The 19066-nt window shown below is 35.1% G+C and overlaps 1 protein-coding gene across 4 annotated transcripts in view; it reads right to left on the minus strand.

Moving 5' to 3' along the window:
* Nucleotides 1-19066, minus strand: part of DTNBP1 (dystrobrevin binding protein 1) — a 78081-nt gene that overhangs the window by 41475 nt on the left and 17540 nt on the right. For all 4 annotated transcript variants that reach the window (XM_026073326.1, XM_026073325.1, XM_026073324.1 and 1 more), the window contains 2 exons: nt 16746-16878; nt 2407-2429 (listed from right to left, as the gene is read on the minus strand). In XM_026073326.1, coding sequence (XP_025929111.1) covers nt 2407-2429; nt 16746-16878 — 156 coding nt within the window. The remainder of the gene's footprint in view (nt 1-2406; nt 2430-16745; nt 16879-19066) is intronic.

Consider the following 19066-nt stretch of genomic DNA (forward strand, 5'->3'; position numbering starts at 1 on the left):
CTTACCAATGGTTTACCTAATGGTACTAATACCTCCTCATCTCAACCAGAAAATATATCAGGTGATGTACTACCAGAAGTATGTGCTTTTTAATGACTGTGTTACACTGGTAACTTAGGGTACCATGGAAGCACAGTCTAAAAGCAATATCCTGGCCTCACAGCTGGCTTTTCCTTCTCCTTCTTCTGCATCAGCTCTGGAACTTCTTTGGCCCTGTACTGAGCCATTTCAGCATTGTAAATCAACAAAAAACAAATATCAGAAGAGTGAAGAGCTTTCTGTACAAATCCAGTGAGCTTTAGAAGTAGCTTAAAGCAGAAATATGCAAGAAGGAGCTACCAGTTAGACTAGGCGAGGCTGCTGCTGTAGAAGTGAAACATCTGTCACCCTGTAGTCATGAACCCCTCATGATCAGAAAGCTCTTCCTCTCTTGTTTCAAGTCAGCTGAAGAAATTCATCCTTGGGTACTCAGAAACTGGCTGAAGCTTCAGAAGGCTGGAAAAAGACTGGCTTAAGCCAATCTAATGAGCACCTCTATTTCACCATCCATTTAGACCTGTTTGACATGATTGCTCTTGAAAGTTTGTTAGCTTTTACTCCTTTCTTTTCTGCCAGGTGCAAGCTTTTCTATTAGTTCAATGCCTCGGGAAAAAAATTGGAATTAGGCTATCTGATGTTTAATTCCCATTTTTAAAGATCTATCACTGTGTTGGTGCTTTTCCAGCCTTCCATAACTTTCACCAATTTATGGAGTATCCTAGAATAAATTTTATCAGTTGATTTAAAACCAGACTTAGAATATCCTCTAGCCTGGTCTTCCCTTGTCATAGCATGAGATCCTACTCGTTTGCCCTTGATATTAACTGTATTAGCCACTGACTGCTGTTGACTTTTCAGTAAAGACAGAAACAAAGACTTCAGCTTTCTTCTTGCTATCCGTTTGCATTTTTCTCCTCTTTGGAGCGCACTAAAAATGTCCTCTTGGCTGTGATTATACTATCATAACAGTTTTATATTATCCCAGCTAAACTTCACTATTATATTTTGGAAAACTAGTTCAAATACCCAAGATAAGCATTCATGACTCATATTGGAAATCTATATGCAACTATATCCATTACAGAGCCAGTTACTTAGTTGGGTATAAATTTCAAGGCAAAAACATAGCTACTGCCTTCCTCCTGCATTAATTTGTCTTTGTAACATACTTCTGACATCTACCGTTACAAAAAGTCGCTGTCTCTATGGGAAAAAAGAAAGACAAAGAGAGAAATAACTTTGGAAATCATCCTCCTGACTTCCACAAAATCACTTAAAAACCCTAATCAATACAAACAAAAAACTGGCTCACTGTCCTTACATGCATCAGGTACTACAAAGTTACTGCCTTGCCATGGAACAGAATGAGCTTAACATTATCTTTGGTTTTCCATTGAGTTATTCTGTGTTGAAAGCTGTCAAATCAATGAGAAAAGGAGTCGTTAGGGTAAGCTACAGATAAAGTGACATTTTACATAATCTGTTTTGCTTGTCTCTTAATGTTAGCTTTATTATTTTCCTTTTTAGCATTATATAAGGGTGAGATAAGATAAAGAACTGAAAAGGCGAAGAGGAATGCAGTTGATGAAACTGAAAGAAGAGCTGGAAATTTCTGAGACACAATTAATTGGCACTAGTCAATGTACTTGACTTTCCTCTCATAAATAAATACTATTCACAAAGCCACAGTCACACCTTATTCAAAGCAAAAAATAATAGCAATTCTTGAGCTGATCAAACATTAACATTAGTAAGTAAAGTAAGCCTGAATTCATGATTTACTGAAAATAGTAATATATATGTTCCATCTACACACTACAGTGACAAAGCAATAAAACATGACAGAATTCCTAGCCATTGCATATTATTTAGGACATATGCATATACACACATATATATATGCATCTCATAACCTATATCCAACAAGTTCAGCTTCAAAAATTACATTTGTCTGATATGACATAACACCGTGAAAATTTCCTAGAAACAGCCAGACAAAAGTCTAACAAATAACAGTCTGCGACACACATCAAAAAATCATTCATGTTAGAAAAGACAGTAACTAGTTGAAGACATGAAGTTTTTAACTTCTAAAACCAAACAGAGGGAAAGACTTAAATTAGATAAAGAATCTTTGAAACCTAGCTGAAAGGACAGTACCATCTGTGTTCCTCTTACACTTACGACTCTCCCAAAGAAACCAGTAGCAAGAACAGGTAAACTGACAAAGAAATAGGCTGCTGGATCTGACATAAAATGACCACTATCAAATGTAGAACTGGAATGGATTTATACTAGTTTCACTTAATACAAGAATTACTGTAACTCTTCTAAATATTCAAGTAGAAAATTAAAAATAGAATTTACCTTTGAAGGTCTCAAGTTCCTTCCTGTTGGAGAAAAGCAGAATACAAAAAAAAGCATTATGAGAAATACTACATCTAGAACTATAAACAATATTTTACATAATGTAAGAGTCATTAAAAGATAAAAATCAAAGAATTTGAGGGGCATAGTTTTTAAAACTACTACTACTAATTGTGTAAAATTGCTTATCTAAAGAAAGCACTTTAGAAAAGTGTTCTAAAATAACTCTTTAGAAATTATGCTACCACCTATATATAAACATATACAACTATACAAGTATTGCGTATTTATATCTAGCCACTAATTCTAGATACACTGTTGCAAAAATAACCAAGACTACTTAGGGCTTCAGGTATAAAAACAGCTGTTGCTTAGGAGAGCTTTGCCAATTTGTAGCACAATGAATAATAATTAGTGTTTCATTTTCATTGATGCTACTCAAAACTCTTTGGGCAACCGTGAAGGACAAATATTTGACAATTTCACTCATTTACTTACAACAACATTATAAAGGCAACAGAGACAGACAGTGGCATTCCTCAAAGGAGAAGATTTTTGAAGTGGAGAAAGCAACAGATACCCCACAATACTCAGCTAATAGAAAGCTAAGAGGTTAAGTCAACATCAACATCATCCTTTTTGCATCAAGGCCACATGCCATATGCACTAGTGAAGCAATTTTGAATGGAAAGGGAATAAAAGTGAGAAAAATATTTTCTCAGTTTTCAAGAAATTGTGAAGAGAAATATTCCATTTTCCATGGCTGCACAGTAGCGATTTATGATGAATTTAGTGACCAAAGAAGAATCAGGATAATAGCTTAGATAAGGCAGAATGCTGGCTTTTTCCTTACAAAATGCTCATTTATAACAATCTTTTCATTCTGTGGTTCACAGATTTAAGTCTCTTATACATAATAAGCCTAGTTGATTACACTCCAAATTTTGAGTGCAATAGTGATTATAAATAAAATAAAAATTTACTCATATGGCTATAGACTGGATCTTTTTTCTGTTTGGATAAAAGTGATGGATAAAAAAAAGAGATGACATCTTAGGAAAAAGGTACCTAGAGTATAGAAATCATTTTCAAAAAGCAAAAAGTCAATAAACACACACTAAGGCAAGAAAAGAAATGCCAAGAGCTATTATGAGAAACAAAAAAAATAAACTAAAAAGTGTAAAAAATAATAGGTTAACAAGTTAATTCTATAATTACCTGTGGAATAAATTGGTATATGCTTCTCTGTGATAGCTGACCTGTTCTTAAACTGGTCAAGTATTATTTGGCAACAGTGCAAATATAGTTGATCTTCAATTAATATATTCAAATATTTTCCAGTTAACTAGACAAAGTAACAAAGTTCTAAGACTGTATTAATTATATTGTGGTCTTCTTGAGATAAGGTAGCATCTGGAAAGCAGATCACAATTTAAACAAAACAGTTTTGTTTCTTTGGTTCCTGCAGCACTGCTGCATGGGGGTTTTTTTTTTTTTTTTTAATTCCTGTTTGTTAACTTACATAGGCTATTACAATTTCCATAACTTTCTAGAGTTTAATTTTGTGCATTTTTACTTGGATCATATTTTTGCAAGTTAAGAGAAACATATGGAAAGTACAGAGCAAATCCCTCAAAAGGCTCCATCCCATCTGACATCATTGATGTTTGAGAGCTGAATACTCTTGTGTTTCCTTGCCTTTTTACTCTTATAGACTTTGCCACTTTGCTAAGAGCAAATTTACTATGAAACTAACCGTGAATCGCAATGTTATAATTTCCCCAGTTATACAGTACTAACAGGCAAGTTTCAGAACATCATTTCTAAAGATCAATGTAAAGAATCTGATACCTTTAAAGCAGTCTATATTCTGAATTGGTGACTCAAATTTTCACCTGCTTATATTATTCCCATAAGAATGCAAGCATTGATTAAGTATTTTGAGTTGCAAAGAAACAAGAGCAGGATAAAATTGTGGTTTAGAATTAATAATTTTCATTTTTCTAATTAACAGAGCCATAAAACAATTAACAAGATATTGAAAATATACATGGGAACATCTGCAAYGCAAGACCCAAATATCAGTTCTCCAGAAAAATGCTTTTACTCACTATCCATAGACCAAAATATGTTTCATTCTCGAGTCACCTGCCATATACACCGTTTCACAATACATATGCTATACTATAATAATTCCTTCTGCTAACAGATGATACACCTCAGCATGTATTCTTGAATCAAGAATGGGCAAAACTGTATTGAGTCTGAAACAATCATTTTATAAGCAGAACAAAGTAATCTAAAAGAAATGAGAGTACATTTACCTCCACATTTTCAGTGAGCATCCCACTTTGTCATCAAATCTCAAACACGTTTCTGAAAAAATGTGTGCTATACCAGGAAATAAGCTATAGTGTGATTTACAGTAGAGAAGCATATTAATTCTAACTTCCTGTGAAAATCTTTATTTCCCATCCTGCTTCTCCCTCCATCCCTCTCCCAAGTATAAAGGAGCTAGTTACTCCCTTTTTTGCCAGAGAAAAAAGCTAATTCTATCATTTGCAGATTCATAACCTAATATATTTTTCCTATGCCCATGTATTCTAAACATAATTACAAAATTCTTAAAACACTCTCTCAAGTTGCATTCCCTATATTAACAATGGCATACTACTTGACAAAACAACAACTGCAGAAAATACATGTTTTCCACAGCCTGACTCAAAACTGCACTGAGGAAACTTCTTGTAAAAGAAAGAGGAAAAAACCAACAGTGGTTGCTACTAAAATCAGGAGGTCTTATGCCACCTGTCTCCCAAAGAGAAGACAAAACAACTACTGTGATTGCATTCAAACTGATTAACAAACAAGATGGTAATACAGTAACTGACAGTGATATTCATAGTTTTTGTCTAAAAACACAGATTTCTCCCTTTCAAAATCCTGCAAAAATTCTGAATTGACCCTTTAAGATACTATCACTACAGCATCTATATATAATTGACATTCATCAAAGAAATTGGAAATGAATATTTGACACAACCTTAAGATCATGTTGCTCTGAGAAATGTAAAGGCTGATGGTTCTTTACATTACAGACAACATGAATCATCCATCACCATTTGTGGCCTCTCATAACACCTTTAATAACAGATCCTTTCAGAGATGCATCTTAAAAACTTGCTCACTTAAATATGCTCTGCATCTGCAACATGTAGGATTTTTTTAAATTAAGTTATCCAAATAAAAAACTTTTAAGCTTTGAAATTTTGATCCTTATTCTTATATGTCATCTGCTTTGGTAATAACCAGATATTAAATTTGAAGTGTAAAGCCGATTATGGCTTGTAAAGACACTGGAAAAACAGTGAAAGATGAAATCAATATGTTTTCCAGAAGTGTCGTTAAGGAGCTCTAAAAAGATACACAGAAAAAAATCTATTCCAGAGTATTCCATTTCTTCTCCCCCTAGTAATGAAATAAATAATTTATCCATAAACTGGCAGGAGAAAAAACCCAAGCCACAGATACCTCCTGCTCTGTCAACCTAGAGTCCAAAAATCATCTGCAAAAGTAAATATACTGAACTTAAGAAGGAAATTATAGAAATTTGAAACACACACACTCTAGCAAGATTTGCAGAAAAAGCATTTAGATTGGATAATTAAAAATGAAAGAGGTTAAACTGAAAAAAGTTTTGGAAAACAGTCTCCTTTTCAAAAGAGATTAAAAGGCAAACACTAAGAAACATTTCCATTAGAAGAAAGCCTGGATGAGTAGATAGGATTGCTGTCTCTTACTATTTTAGATCTTAGCATATTAAATTACCCGCTTTGATGTTATACATTGCATTTTTGTTTTTGCTCTTCTCTTAATTTAAATTGTTCATTCTTTGAGACCATATATTATGCTAGGTTTACACAAAATCTAGAGCAACAGAGGCTAATCTTCGACGGACGGCTTGCTAATATGTTCATACTAGAAGACAAAACTGCGGTACAATGAATCATCTCAGCTGAAGAGTTCTGTCAACTGCTTCAGTTCAAAAGTGTATTACTAGCTATCTGCTTTCTATAGGAAGAGGTCAGCCTTCCCCCTACCCCATTTGTCTAAATAGTGTGGGGCAAGTGAAAGCTTTTCACAGTGAAATGTGTCCAGATTTTACAGTGTTTTGGTCCAAAAAAATTCATGCACTTTACTAGTGCATAGATGAGACAGTTCTACCCATTACTTCTAAAAAGAAAAAAATTACATACATTGCCCCTAGCTACGCTGCACATGAAGATTCTTGAAGCCCACAATGTAGACAGCTAAATATTTACCTAGGACTAAAGGAACTCCTGTACTAAGTGTAATCTATAATCAGCCAAACCCATTATTCTGCATCTGACTACATGCTTCTTTTACTTTAGCTACTAAGTCTTAGGTTAGTGCAAACAACTCTGGCTAGTTACATAAATAAGAATATGCTTTACCTTTTCACAGTTAACAGTAAGCTTTCAGAAGAAAGGCAGGCATTAATAATATAAATACCTCCTCTCTTAGTGAAAAATAAAAGGTAAAAATAACAGGGAAGTAACCACAGTATGAAGGCATGGAGGCACTAGAAAACCAATGTTGTTCCATGTAGAGTGGAACTTATGAAGTCCATTTTCTTTCCTGAGAGGCAAGAGGCAGCACAGGGCTTCATCTCTTCTGGAGTTACATCCATGGAAACTGTTTGGCCATACACATAGGCAGTAGTTTTCACCCCTCCGTTTCCAGTTGCTAGTTTTCATAAAATAAGTGGCAGTTTAATTATTCTTTGAAATTCTACCCCCCTCAAATTCAGTTGAAAATGGCCAACAGGATGGAAGCAGGTAAAGGGCAACAGTTGTCAGATAAGACCCAATTGTATAAACCTGGTTTCCTACTTCTTCAAGATAATATTTAAGTCACAACTAAGATGATGTTCATGTATATTTTAATGCCTGCATAAGAAGATACACTAATCAGATTCCAGGCCCCTTCTGAACAGGATGGATATATAGAAACATGAAGATAAACCCCTTTCTTCGTACCATGCCTGAAGGTGGAATAGAAATAGGTGATCGTATTTCATGGTTCGCAACAACCAAAGGCAATGAAATCAAAGCCTTGTTAACACAAGAGATTTTCTGAGAACTCGTCTAAAACATCCAATCAAAAAAGTAGGACTTGAGCCTCAAGTACAGAGGAAAAGGATATATACAGGCACTGATAAATAAAATAAATGCCACATTTTAGTCTGGAGTATTCCTTTTACACAAATTTTTATTGGCAAGATGCACAATGCATTCTGAAGCAGATTAAAACTGTATTGCCTTGAAGCACTGTTGAGAGAGCAGATGGGTCTTTCGAATTATTATTTTTAAAGTCACTCTGGAATGCTTAGGTGATCATTTTGTCAGTGGTATCAATTTCTTCATTTACAGAACAGTTGAGCTTGGGGGGTTTTGGTGGGAATAGATACTTCGGGAGATCACAGGTGACGCAAATTGTCTACAATATATAACTAGTCCCACAGAGTAACTCATACGACCACAACTTACATGAAAAGTAAGAAAGMAAATACAAATTTCCAGTTACACCTTCCCTTTCCCCTCAGACTCTTCACTGCAGTGTTGGATTAGTCCTGCCTAATTCACTGCGGATAAGAGATGGATGCTAGGAGAAAGATTCTTTTGCATATCACTGATAAACAAAAATAAATCCAGAATAAAGAATATGGGAGGAGAAGGAAAAGCAAGAGCAGGAAAGAAGTAAAGACTGAAGATAAAGTGCTTGCAGGAAGCTTCCAGCCTTGCAAACTAGAACTTCCTGTAAAGATACAGACAATGCTTAAAGTCCCTTAAATCTTTAAATTCATGTAACATAGGTATCACATCACTCCTCTGATATTCATTTCTCCAACCATCTAGATGATCCAGAAAGATTTACAAATTATGTAACACACCATAGTGTGGCTCTCCGCAATGAGCAGAAGTCATCCACACTGCCTACACACGTCTGGCACAACAGCGTTAAAGGACAGGGCAGCTTCGAGGTCAATGGGGGGTGCAGACTGAGAAGGGCAGAAGGTCCTAGTACAGGACTTCCACCTACTCGCCAGCAGTTGAACGAACTTACCAATACTAATCTGTAGCCATTTTTAGGAAAAGTATAGAAATTAAGCTCGCTAATTAGTGAATGTATTCTCTACAGAAGTAAGCCATGATAGAGAACTGAGAGCAAACAACAGAAGCTGTCCCACCCTTTATGCTTTTGTTAAGGAAACAATAAAGCACACACATGGCCTCAACAAAATACCCTTCCTTCAAGGAAACTCCATCTTGCACAGAARGGGGTCATCTTACCTGGAGCCAATCCAAACAGTCACTTTAAGTATTCAAACGAGCACTGAATATATAGTTCTGATTTTCTATACTCCAACATTTTTTGCATACCAAAAAAGCACTATAAAGCAACAAATATGACAGCCAGTAGATGACAGCTAGGTTTAGAATTACCTTAACTGGATGTTTCTGCTAAAGCATCTGGCATGGAAATGTCTGTATTGCCTTTTCTTGTCTCTTTTACATTTCAGAAATTAAAATAGCTCATGAAAACAGGGCAATTCATACACTTGAAATCACACTTCAAATTTTGGGCTGCTTACAAACTCAAAGATGTTTCTATTATTTCACAATTCATTCACTTTTTTTTCTTTACAATCCCATAGACTAGCACTTTTTTATTAAAGAAAAGCAAACCTTCCCAAACACTGGAACTCAGGACACAGTTCTACAGCAAACCCCTGATTCAACATTACCAGAACTTAATACATGCCTGTAGTGGCAGATTCCCCAAACATATTTTGTTTGTTTGTTTCTTTGTTATTTTACAGGACTTAAACAGAAAGGAAAGACAAGATGTCAAAAATACCAAGTTCTGCTTAAGAGCTTACTTATCATCTAATAGTCTTCAGTGCAAACAGTGCAAATTCAGTGCAAACAAGGTGAGGAATAGAATGTACCTGCAAAACTGCACATCCTGCTGTGAGTTTACACGGCATGCACACACCACTTTAAAAAGGTATCCATAAAAAAAAATTCTTAAAGATGTAGCACTTTAAATACAAACAACCCAGAGTTTTGTCAACACTTCTGAAAGTGGGTCATCATTCTCTTATCTTTCACCTGTAAGATGATGAAGAATTACCAGTGATTCCCTGGCTGCTCAGTTTATTACAAATTCGTATTTATATTTCTTTAAACAATGACTTTCAAAGGAGTCAAACTATTCTCTGATCATCTTAAGATAATAAAAATCATCAGTAAACTCAAAATATTGCCTGTATAATCTCAACCCACAGAAACACTGAAAAATACCTAGCCAAATAAGAATGTAGATCATAAAAAAAAAAAAAAATACATCCAGTGTAGTCAAACCCATCCTGCTTTAAGTTACTTAAATCAATGAGAATTTACTTCATTCAAAGAAAGTAGGACAACGTTCTCAGGTTCTAGTGTTATCTTACAAAGGGCTATAACACTGACTAAGATCAATTTTCCAAACCTAACAAAATACTAGGGAATTCAGTTAAATATCTAGAGAGCACAGAAAAAGCACGTTCTTTACAATGATGCCAGCATGCAGAATTGACACTCCCGTACTTTATTTTAAAGGAAGGAGTAGGCTAATAAAGAAGTAATAAAGTCACAAATGAATGTCAGGAATGACTATGTAATACTAACTCTGAAAGTAACAGACACAATCAATAAATTCAGACCACTGGATTCATGTGAAAACAAATTATAGTGTCAAGACAACACATGGACAGTAAAAAGTGAGYATTAAATTTAAAAGATTTTACAAAGAAGTATGTTTATAAATGTTGAGTTGTAAATGCTATTTATAAACAAAAATGAGCATTTAAAGAAGCTTTAATTTGGAAATTTTCGGAAATTGCATTTTAAAATATTTCTGCCACCTAACAAGATCCAAAACAAAACCTTAGAGATACTGCATTTTATCTGTTGTGTCTGGTACTGTTTAGTTACCAAAACGATGCAAAGCTTTAGTTCAGTGATGCAAAGCTGATTCAAGCTTTAGTTAACTAAAAAGCAATGAGAGGTCCTTTACTTTGGATGTTGTCACAAATAAAAGTCAAATAACCAAGAACACAAAACTTGTGCAACTTCTATGGTGCACAAAAATAATTTGAGTACTCTTCCTGTGTACTTAAGATTAGTGCTCATGACAAAAATATATATTTTTTCTTCCTCCCCAATTGTTTGCACATATTCTTCAGATCATTTAGGTCAATTACTACTTGGAAATACCTTTGAAACTGAATAGACTTAAGCAACAAAAACTAATAAAAACAAAAAAGTACTACTAAAATACTATCAGGATCAAGCAGAAGGCAAGTTTTTCTATTTGTCTCATCTCTGAAGAAGCACTGAAGACATGTCATGATTCTTCACCTTCAGTTGTGAAATTTTATCCAATATGATTTTGCAACAGAGAATCTTTTACCTCTATATTCASTACAGAAGTAACTGAAGTCTTTACGCCGTATCTTCCAGCAAAACTTCAACATCAACTTCATTCCAGAAGATGCAATGGATCAAAACAAAACTTATTTTTCCTAACAAAAATAGCAAATACCAACTGGTAATCAAGCTAATAGATATTACTGGAAACAAATATTACTCTAATATAATCAATGAGCAGTTTCAGGGTACACAAAAAACATTTCTCTTTGGAGGTTTCAAAAAAGAAACATACTTTTATCTTGATGAAGAACAATGGGGGTCACCTTTCAGGGGCTATCATTCAAAAGAAGAGAAGAAATAGGGCAAATTCAATAAAAACAGAAAAATGGTGGAAATGAAATCACTGAAATCATTAAAAGCAACCAAGCATTTTATTCACTTTTAAGATACTGGTACAAATCATTTAGCACAGGAAAGCATTCCAAAATGGAATTTGAAATAAGAAAAAAATTCTTAGCTTTCCCTAAAAGCTTTTGTCTTCAAATGTAAGGTTTTGCAAAAGAGCCAGTTCTTACTGTTTTGCTTTCAAATTAGCCACCAATTTCCATATAAGCATTAAATGGAAAACAAAACAAAGCAAARTCCTACAATACTTAAAAACTGGCCAAACGTTATTCCAAAGTAACATACAACATAAGTGCCACAAATCCACAAAAATAAAGTAGTAAAGAAGCCTGTAACCACATATGCACTCTCTGCCCAAAATGCTGCATGTTGCATTCCACACAGCACGAATGCAATTGTGGCAGAAGTTACAGCTTGTACCACTTCATGCACCCTCACTACATTCCTGCAACACAGGAATGTAAAACCTCCCTCAGAGGTGTTACACATAAATATCTTTAACAACTTTTTAAACAATTTTACAAACAAATTGTTTTCAGATGCAAATGAAAAGGAATTACAAAGATCTCAGGAAAATAATTCATGCACAAAAGAGACAGAATTTATTAAGAGACATGCAAACTGTTGCTCAAAAGCAGAGAATGGATTTTAGTGGGACAATGACAAACAGCTAAGCCCTGCTCTCCTACCACAAGCCACAAGGAATGAAATACTGCAATAAATAAAGTAATTTTGAGGTGAAGGGAGAATACAAAACAATGATTAAGCCAGTCCTAAACCATCTGTATCTATTATTGGTAAAATAATTCTGGACAGAGAATGGCGGGTACTAATAGATTGACAGGATTTGCAGATTATGCCTAGTAATTAGCACTACATTAAGGTGGAGAAAAATTATGTAGGATTGACATAACATTCAACATTTTCTATAAAACATCAACAAAAGGTGCTAGAAGATGCAGCAGATCCAACACAAACACTCAGACCTTAATTCCAGGTCACAAAAGCTAACAATGAAAAAATCTTTTTTGTTGCCTATTCAAAAAAAGCCAGAGAAACTATAGCAAAAAGGTGCGTGACAAATCTCTTTATGACATGTAATTTTTGTCCCTCTGCTTCAAACAAAGATCAGCATGTAGAAAAGCAAAATTAAGTCAGTATAATTGACAAAAATAATTTTGCACATTCCCACTTTGCAAATAATGCAAACAGGTGATGAAGAGCCTGAAATCTTATGAGCTGCTATGCRTTCAGCAATCTTGCCCAATATTTTCAGATATTTGGAGCATTTAGGTGAACAAAATATACTAATTACAAAGCAGCCTGCTCCATTGTGTTTGATGCATGCAAAATATGCACTCAGAGTGTTGTTGCAGACAAAAGAAAAGCTCAGAGCCCTGATATTATGCAAAAGGAAGCATAATTACCAAAGGAACTTTTCCAATGCTTGTGCAAACCCAGTTTTTCAGAATCAACAGGAATTCTTATTCCACATGTCTGTCCACAGAATTGCAATAACTGATATCCATGAACAGTGAGGGCCATAAAATTAATTCCAGCTAGCTATCACCATGGAAAAGACTTGTGCATGCAGACCGTTAAACAGGAGCATGCATAAGATCTCTGCAATATGAACTCTTTGTTTTGTGCATAGCAAGTTATAGCTGGACAATTAACACCTAATGAAAACTCAAATCTGGTCATTCAGTGCATGTCCACCATGAAAGCTGTCCTGAAGATAATACAGTTTCTGCATCCATCCCTGTCAAACCATTAGTTATGGACACAGGGTTGTACGAGCTGAAACACTATACCAGCCAGAAGACTGATCAAGAAGAATACAGCCTGAAACATTACTTTGATGACAGTTTTGATGAGAACAATGAAATATGTACCTAGAGTCTTAGAAATATGTCACAGTACATTTAATGTTTGAAGGGAAATAATGTGCTTATTTAAAACATTTGCAACAATGAATATACTTTTCACTTATCAAGAATTTAATTTGACCAATTAACATGTAAAACTTAGAAGTGTTATGAAGCTACAATTTAAATTTATCACTGCCAGATGGGAGGGAGTCATTGTTGAAAACAGAGTACTGCTTCTAGCTTACCACTTGAGGAAAGTTACAGGATTTAAATGAAGTCTACAGACAGAGGTGCCTTCTTTTTGGCAATACAGTTTTGTATGGAAGTGTACTGCCCATTCCAATTTCTCTCTTCAGACCTTGGTCAATAATATTAACTTAGGTTAAACAAGATCAGAAAAAAAATAGCAGCTATTTTTCAGTGATACTGCAGGAAGCAAAGGTAATTTTTGAAAGCAGCACACAGCATAAAAATAGTAATACAAAATATTTTTATGTGTTAGTGAGTTAATTGCCCAGAGTTAGAAGGAACTTTTCCAAAAAGCAGACTAGTCTGAATAGTCTATAGAAGTTTTTTGTGTTTAAGTTTTGCAAGTTTATGTTGGTCAGGCCTAACATAAACCATTCTAGCAATTACAACATTCCTTACTACTCTTTATGCACCCAAAGCAGCTAAAAAGAGGGATAAAAACAACACAAGAACATACACAAGAAATAAATTTAACATTGATAACTGATTAAGACATTYTCTCACATATACATCTCTAATCTATAAAATGCAATTGCTGTAAACTTTATACCCTTCTGACTGGAAAAGTGAACCAAACACTCTTCTCTTCCAGTGGCATAAAATAGTATCTCATCAGCATAGAAGGGCAACTAATAAGAATTACTACTGTCTGTCAAACTCCTGAATCAGTGTGCTACTTACCAAAGCAGAGAATTACAAATTACTTGATAAGAAAAATTAGGAATAAATTTACATTTTGAGAACCTATTCTGTCTTTAGGTAAAGTATTTCTTTAAATGTCACCAGGCAGGAAAAAATTATTCCCACAGAGGTTTGCAATATTACTAAATATTTAACTGTTGAAATATAACCTAACAACAAGAGATCCAGGACTTTAGAAATCTTCCTTCATTTCTCTTATTCTATGTCTGTTCTCAAAGCAGACAAGAACTGAAAAAACAGAAAGGATTCTTAAACAAGGAATTCTAAACTTTTAAAATTCAGACAATTAAGTCTGAAGTCAAATGATACGCAGTAAAATCTATTCACTCAATTCCAGTGACAAAGACTCTTTTGCTATGTGGAATGTGTTCCTATTAAATGTTACCGTTTGTCAACTCCTTTTAATTGACAAAACAACCAGGAGTTGCTATTTTTCAAATACCAGGGATCTTCCCGAACTGGATTCAAATGTTACTAAGAGCTTCAGAGCAAGTATAGCTTCAGGACAGAATAATTTGTCCTATGCCATAAACCTGCAATTCATTGCACATAACTAGCACAGAAGTGAACTTCTGACAGTGCTTCCTAAATGACACAAGGCAGAGCCTTGGGAATGCAAGAGTGCCATAGAAGGCCGGAGGCATACAAAGGGATTTCTGGAATCGGAAGCAGTACAACATCGTTAGGAGGATTAATAGAAGGGAAGTAGAACTGTGCTTGAGAAAAGGACAGGAAACAAAACAGACTGGGTTAATGCTAACATACATGCAAGCAATTGCAGTGAGACTAACCAGAGAAAACAAAGGTGGAATCTAGACTTCACACAACAATATTGGTACCCTGATCAGTGGATCAAAAAAAAAAAAGAAAAAGAAAAAGAAAAGAAAAGAGAGAGAGAGACAGAGACAGAGAATATTAAAAAACCAGAGACGCAAACACAGAAAAAACAACCCTCCAAACACCAGGCTTTAAAATATATTGTGGAAAACATCTTGGGTTGATCAACACACTTTTAACTTAGTAATCAACACAATGACAAAAGGGGAAAATTTGATCTGCCTGAACTGAAATAAAGTTGCTCTRTTTAATAAGGAGACCTATTTCTGAAGGTCAGTTCCCATAACTACCATAAGCTGCAATTTAAAGGTTTAATGGTGACCTAAAGCACTATTTCTTCTAAATCTTTCATATAGCAAGATTTTTCAAAAGACTTAAATATGCGAGCTTCTAGCCTAAGCATCTGTAGTAACTTTATCATAAAATTACTTTTTGTTACATCCTTACAGTAACTATAGTTCCTAGAGCTGTGTTCATCCCAGTTTTTATCCCTATATTGTCAATACAAAGGAAATACCTTTTTAAACAAAACCACTCACTCTCTGAAAATAATTTTGTATTAAAGAGAGAACGTAGACTCCTGAACTCCCACTTAATTCCTTCAGTATCTGGTATCACAGTAAAAGAGACCAAGCACTAACGAGAGGAAGACCAAATATGAGTTCCAAACATACATATAACACATCACACTCACATTAACTGGCTGTTCATTCTTCAAGTATCCACATTGGCAAGTGTCCCTCTAGCTGTTAATTTCTTACCTAAATAAGTACTGTGGTAATGATCAACCAGAAATTACCTGCAATTTTCCTGTTTTGTCTAGATCTGACCAACTGTAATCAGCTTACAATTATGTTAAGTAGTTTGCTTAGCATTCTATTTATAAAACTGATTAGACAGTAAGTAGAGTAAGCAACAGTTTAACACTTTATTTGCATGCTGAAAGCAGAAGTTGGGGGGTGAAGAGAGAGAGAAGAAACAAACTTCTCAGAAAACTTCAGAAAGATTACTGTATTTTATTGGGTATAAATCTGGTCTTTTACACACATTTTAAATTTGGATGGAAAATTAACACTTATTTAAAATCTTGAGATACTACTATTAAATATTTAATCATTTACGTAAGTCAGAAAGACTGAATACTCAGTATGCCTTACTAACTACTATTGCTTCTTCTTAACTTTCTCTCTTGCTACTTTATCTTCTATGTAAGCATAAAGTACAAGAGTTCAGAGTTCTGTGACTGACTTTYCACACATATTGCTACACACTTTGCTATTGATTCTAAGTAGCAGTAGTGTCCTGCCTTTGAGAGTAAAAGAATGACTGAAGGGTAGTAGCTATCATAGGGAGTGAAAGAAACTCATAGATACGATAGAACTGAAAAGATGATAGAGGAAAAATAGTTCCTAACTTTACATGATAAATGTACAGAAAAAAGAAGGAAAATTAAATAATCAGGACAAGGGATTAAAACAAGAACAATTTATGAGTGCTTATTAACAACAGCCCTTACTTCAACTGTTTGTAGAAAGTAACAAACATAACTTCATCTTAACAACAATGCAGTGATCATTTTCCAAATACATACTCTTTGTCCATCTCCAAGAGTTAGGCCAGCACTCAATGAATCTATCATAAATTTGCAACTTCCTGTCAAAGACTACTGTTTCTTTAAAAGACTAAAACAAAAGGGACAGTATTCTATATGGAAAATTTCACAAAAAGCTTGTATTTTTTGCTAACTTATATACATATCAATTGTTGTTTTATTTACCTTTTTGTTTTCTTGTAGTTTTCCAGCTGTAATGTCTGCATGCACTTGTATCTTTCCAACTCACACTGCTCACACAGGTCCTCAAGACACAATAGATGGTTCTCCATTTCCTCAAAGTTTGCCTCTAGCTGGGCTATAAGAAATACTTACATGAATATCAAATTGTATCAACAGATGGACAACTTAACCCACCAGAAACAGGATTTCATAAAGGTAAATAATTAACATGGTAAATAATTATACATACATAAATAGATCAGAAAGATAAATAAACCTCAGTCCATAACACATAGTGAGGGGTGATGGCAGAGTCACATAAGAAAGACCTAGCTGAGGTTCCCTTTGCAGTAAGATGCTGAACCACTACATTTGCCCCTGTACCTTGGTCTCACAGGCTTGTGTTCTATACTTGGGGAACAGAAGCATCCAGAATGCATAATTTAACGTGGCTTCTCAGGCACACTGTCAGTTACTCCTTGCTGTCTGGTACCAATCTGAGGAAGGCATATCCTGCTGACCAAGACCAGTACTAATCTTTAATTTTTCAAATGGAGCTCAAATAAGACATTCTGGGAGAAGTTTAGCCTACTTCACCTCATGACAATATAAAAGAAAGAGACTTTGAAAAATTATTTTAGAGGCAGAACCTTTACCAACAGACAAACCTCTAAACTCTAGTTTTAAATATCTACACACACACACACGCACAAAAAAACATGCAAATCTCTTGATCCCTTTTCTTTAACCTTAACTGTTCAAAGTCTCAACTTAGAGTTCTTGCCTATAAAACCCCCCGAATAACATGGTCTGATCTCATAGCTCACCCTCTGGAGGTCCCTTCCAACCTGAATTATCCTATGTAAATCTAGTATGAAAGGATCGTCATCCCTACAGGTGATTAATGATCAACTCGATGTCCCTCTTCAGGATTCCAAAGTGGAAAAACTAATTTTCCATAACTCTAATTAGCTTGTCAATCTAGGGTGGACCTGGGGGAATACAGGACAGTTATTCACCATTTGAACGTGTCAGGACTTCTTCTGTCCCAAGGGAGGGTATATTGCAGGAGGAAGAAGAAACGACATGTTTACAATGGAAGTGGAAACCACAGAACAGAAGGGAGTTTGCAGTTCAGAGACAGATATACTAATTTGTCACAGTGTATAAACTGATTGTTGATACAAAGAACTACACAGAAGATGGAATGGGGTGGTAGAAAACCTAGAGCAACTCTGAGTTTTGGCAAATGTCTCACCTTTGCCTGCAACAGAAAGAGAGGTAATCTTTATGAAACCAGACAATAATTAGTAAGTTCAAGGTAGAAAAAGTGACTTAAAGKCCACATTTTCCTTTTTAGGATGCTCAAAAGAAGGAAAGAACAAGCATGTGAAGGCATCACTGTCAAATCTCCAATTCCGACTTGGCTATCCTACTTGGGGCCTGTTATGGAAAATCAGGCTCGCTGGCCTCCATAACAGGGTCCGACCCTAGGTTCCTGCTGAGGCAGAAGTTCGAAGTCAGATTGAAGAAAAATAAAATTTAATGACATACGTGTGGTAATTACAGCTCGAGCTGGGTGCCTCCRAAGAGGGACCCCGAACAAAGAAATCCCTGGGCAATTATACCCTTACAATCTAAATTCCCCACCCCTTAAGCGATAGTTTGGACCAATAGTAATAGTTAGGTCTCGGTTCTTCCCCTTCTTCACTGGGCCCCTTCATTGTCTCTAGGCAGGCTGCTGCTTATCTTCAAGGTTGGCTRCTCCTGCTGTCGGTGTAACTTCTTTATCCCTCCAGCTTGAACCGGCTCTGGGGCCCCCTTTTACTTATCTAAGTAAAAGTTCACAGCAAGTTCACAGCCTGAGGCCTAAGGCTTCAGCAAATTTAGCTACTAATGCTAAGCAAGTTATGCTAAGCAATTAATTCTAGACAGCTTCAGTTCAATATTCTCTAACAGGGCCTATCTTGGAGTATAGAAAATTTCAATTTTTTAGCCATTACCAAATTAGAAATTGATATCTAATGGTCCCCCTAGAACAGCAAAAGTTAAGACTCTGTAAACAAACTCCCTAGCAGGCATATTACATATGTTCAGCTCTAACCACTTCATAAGGGTTTTTTTTTTGCCTCTAACAAGACAGTAAAGTACTATATCCACAACAGTCAAAAAGGGAAACAGAAGAGTCTCATAATTAGCAAAACTTTCTATAAATTATTTATCTGTATACACATCATGTGAACATGATTTCATAATAAAGCGGTTACAATTAATGTGGAAAGAAGTTTGAGGAAAAAAATTGTTTTTAGGTCTACAGATTATGA

The sequence above is a fragment of the Apteryx rowi genome, unplaced genomic scaffold (assembly GCF_003343035.1).
Source record: "Apteryx rowi isolate R43461 unplaced genomic scaffold, aptRow1 scaffold_366, whole genome shotgun sequence".
NCBI lineage: Eukaryota > Metazoa > Chordata > Aves > Apterygiformes > Apterygidae > Apteryx > Apteryx rowi.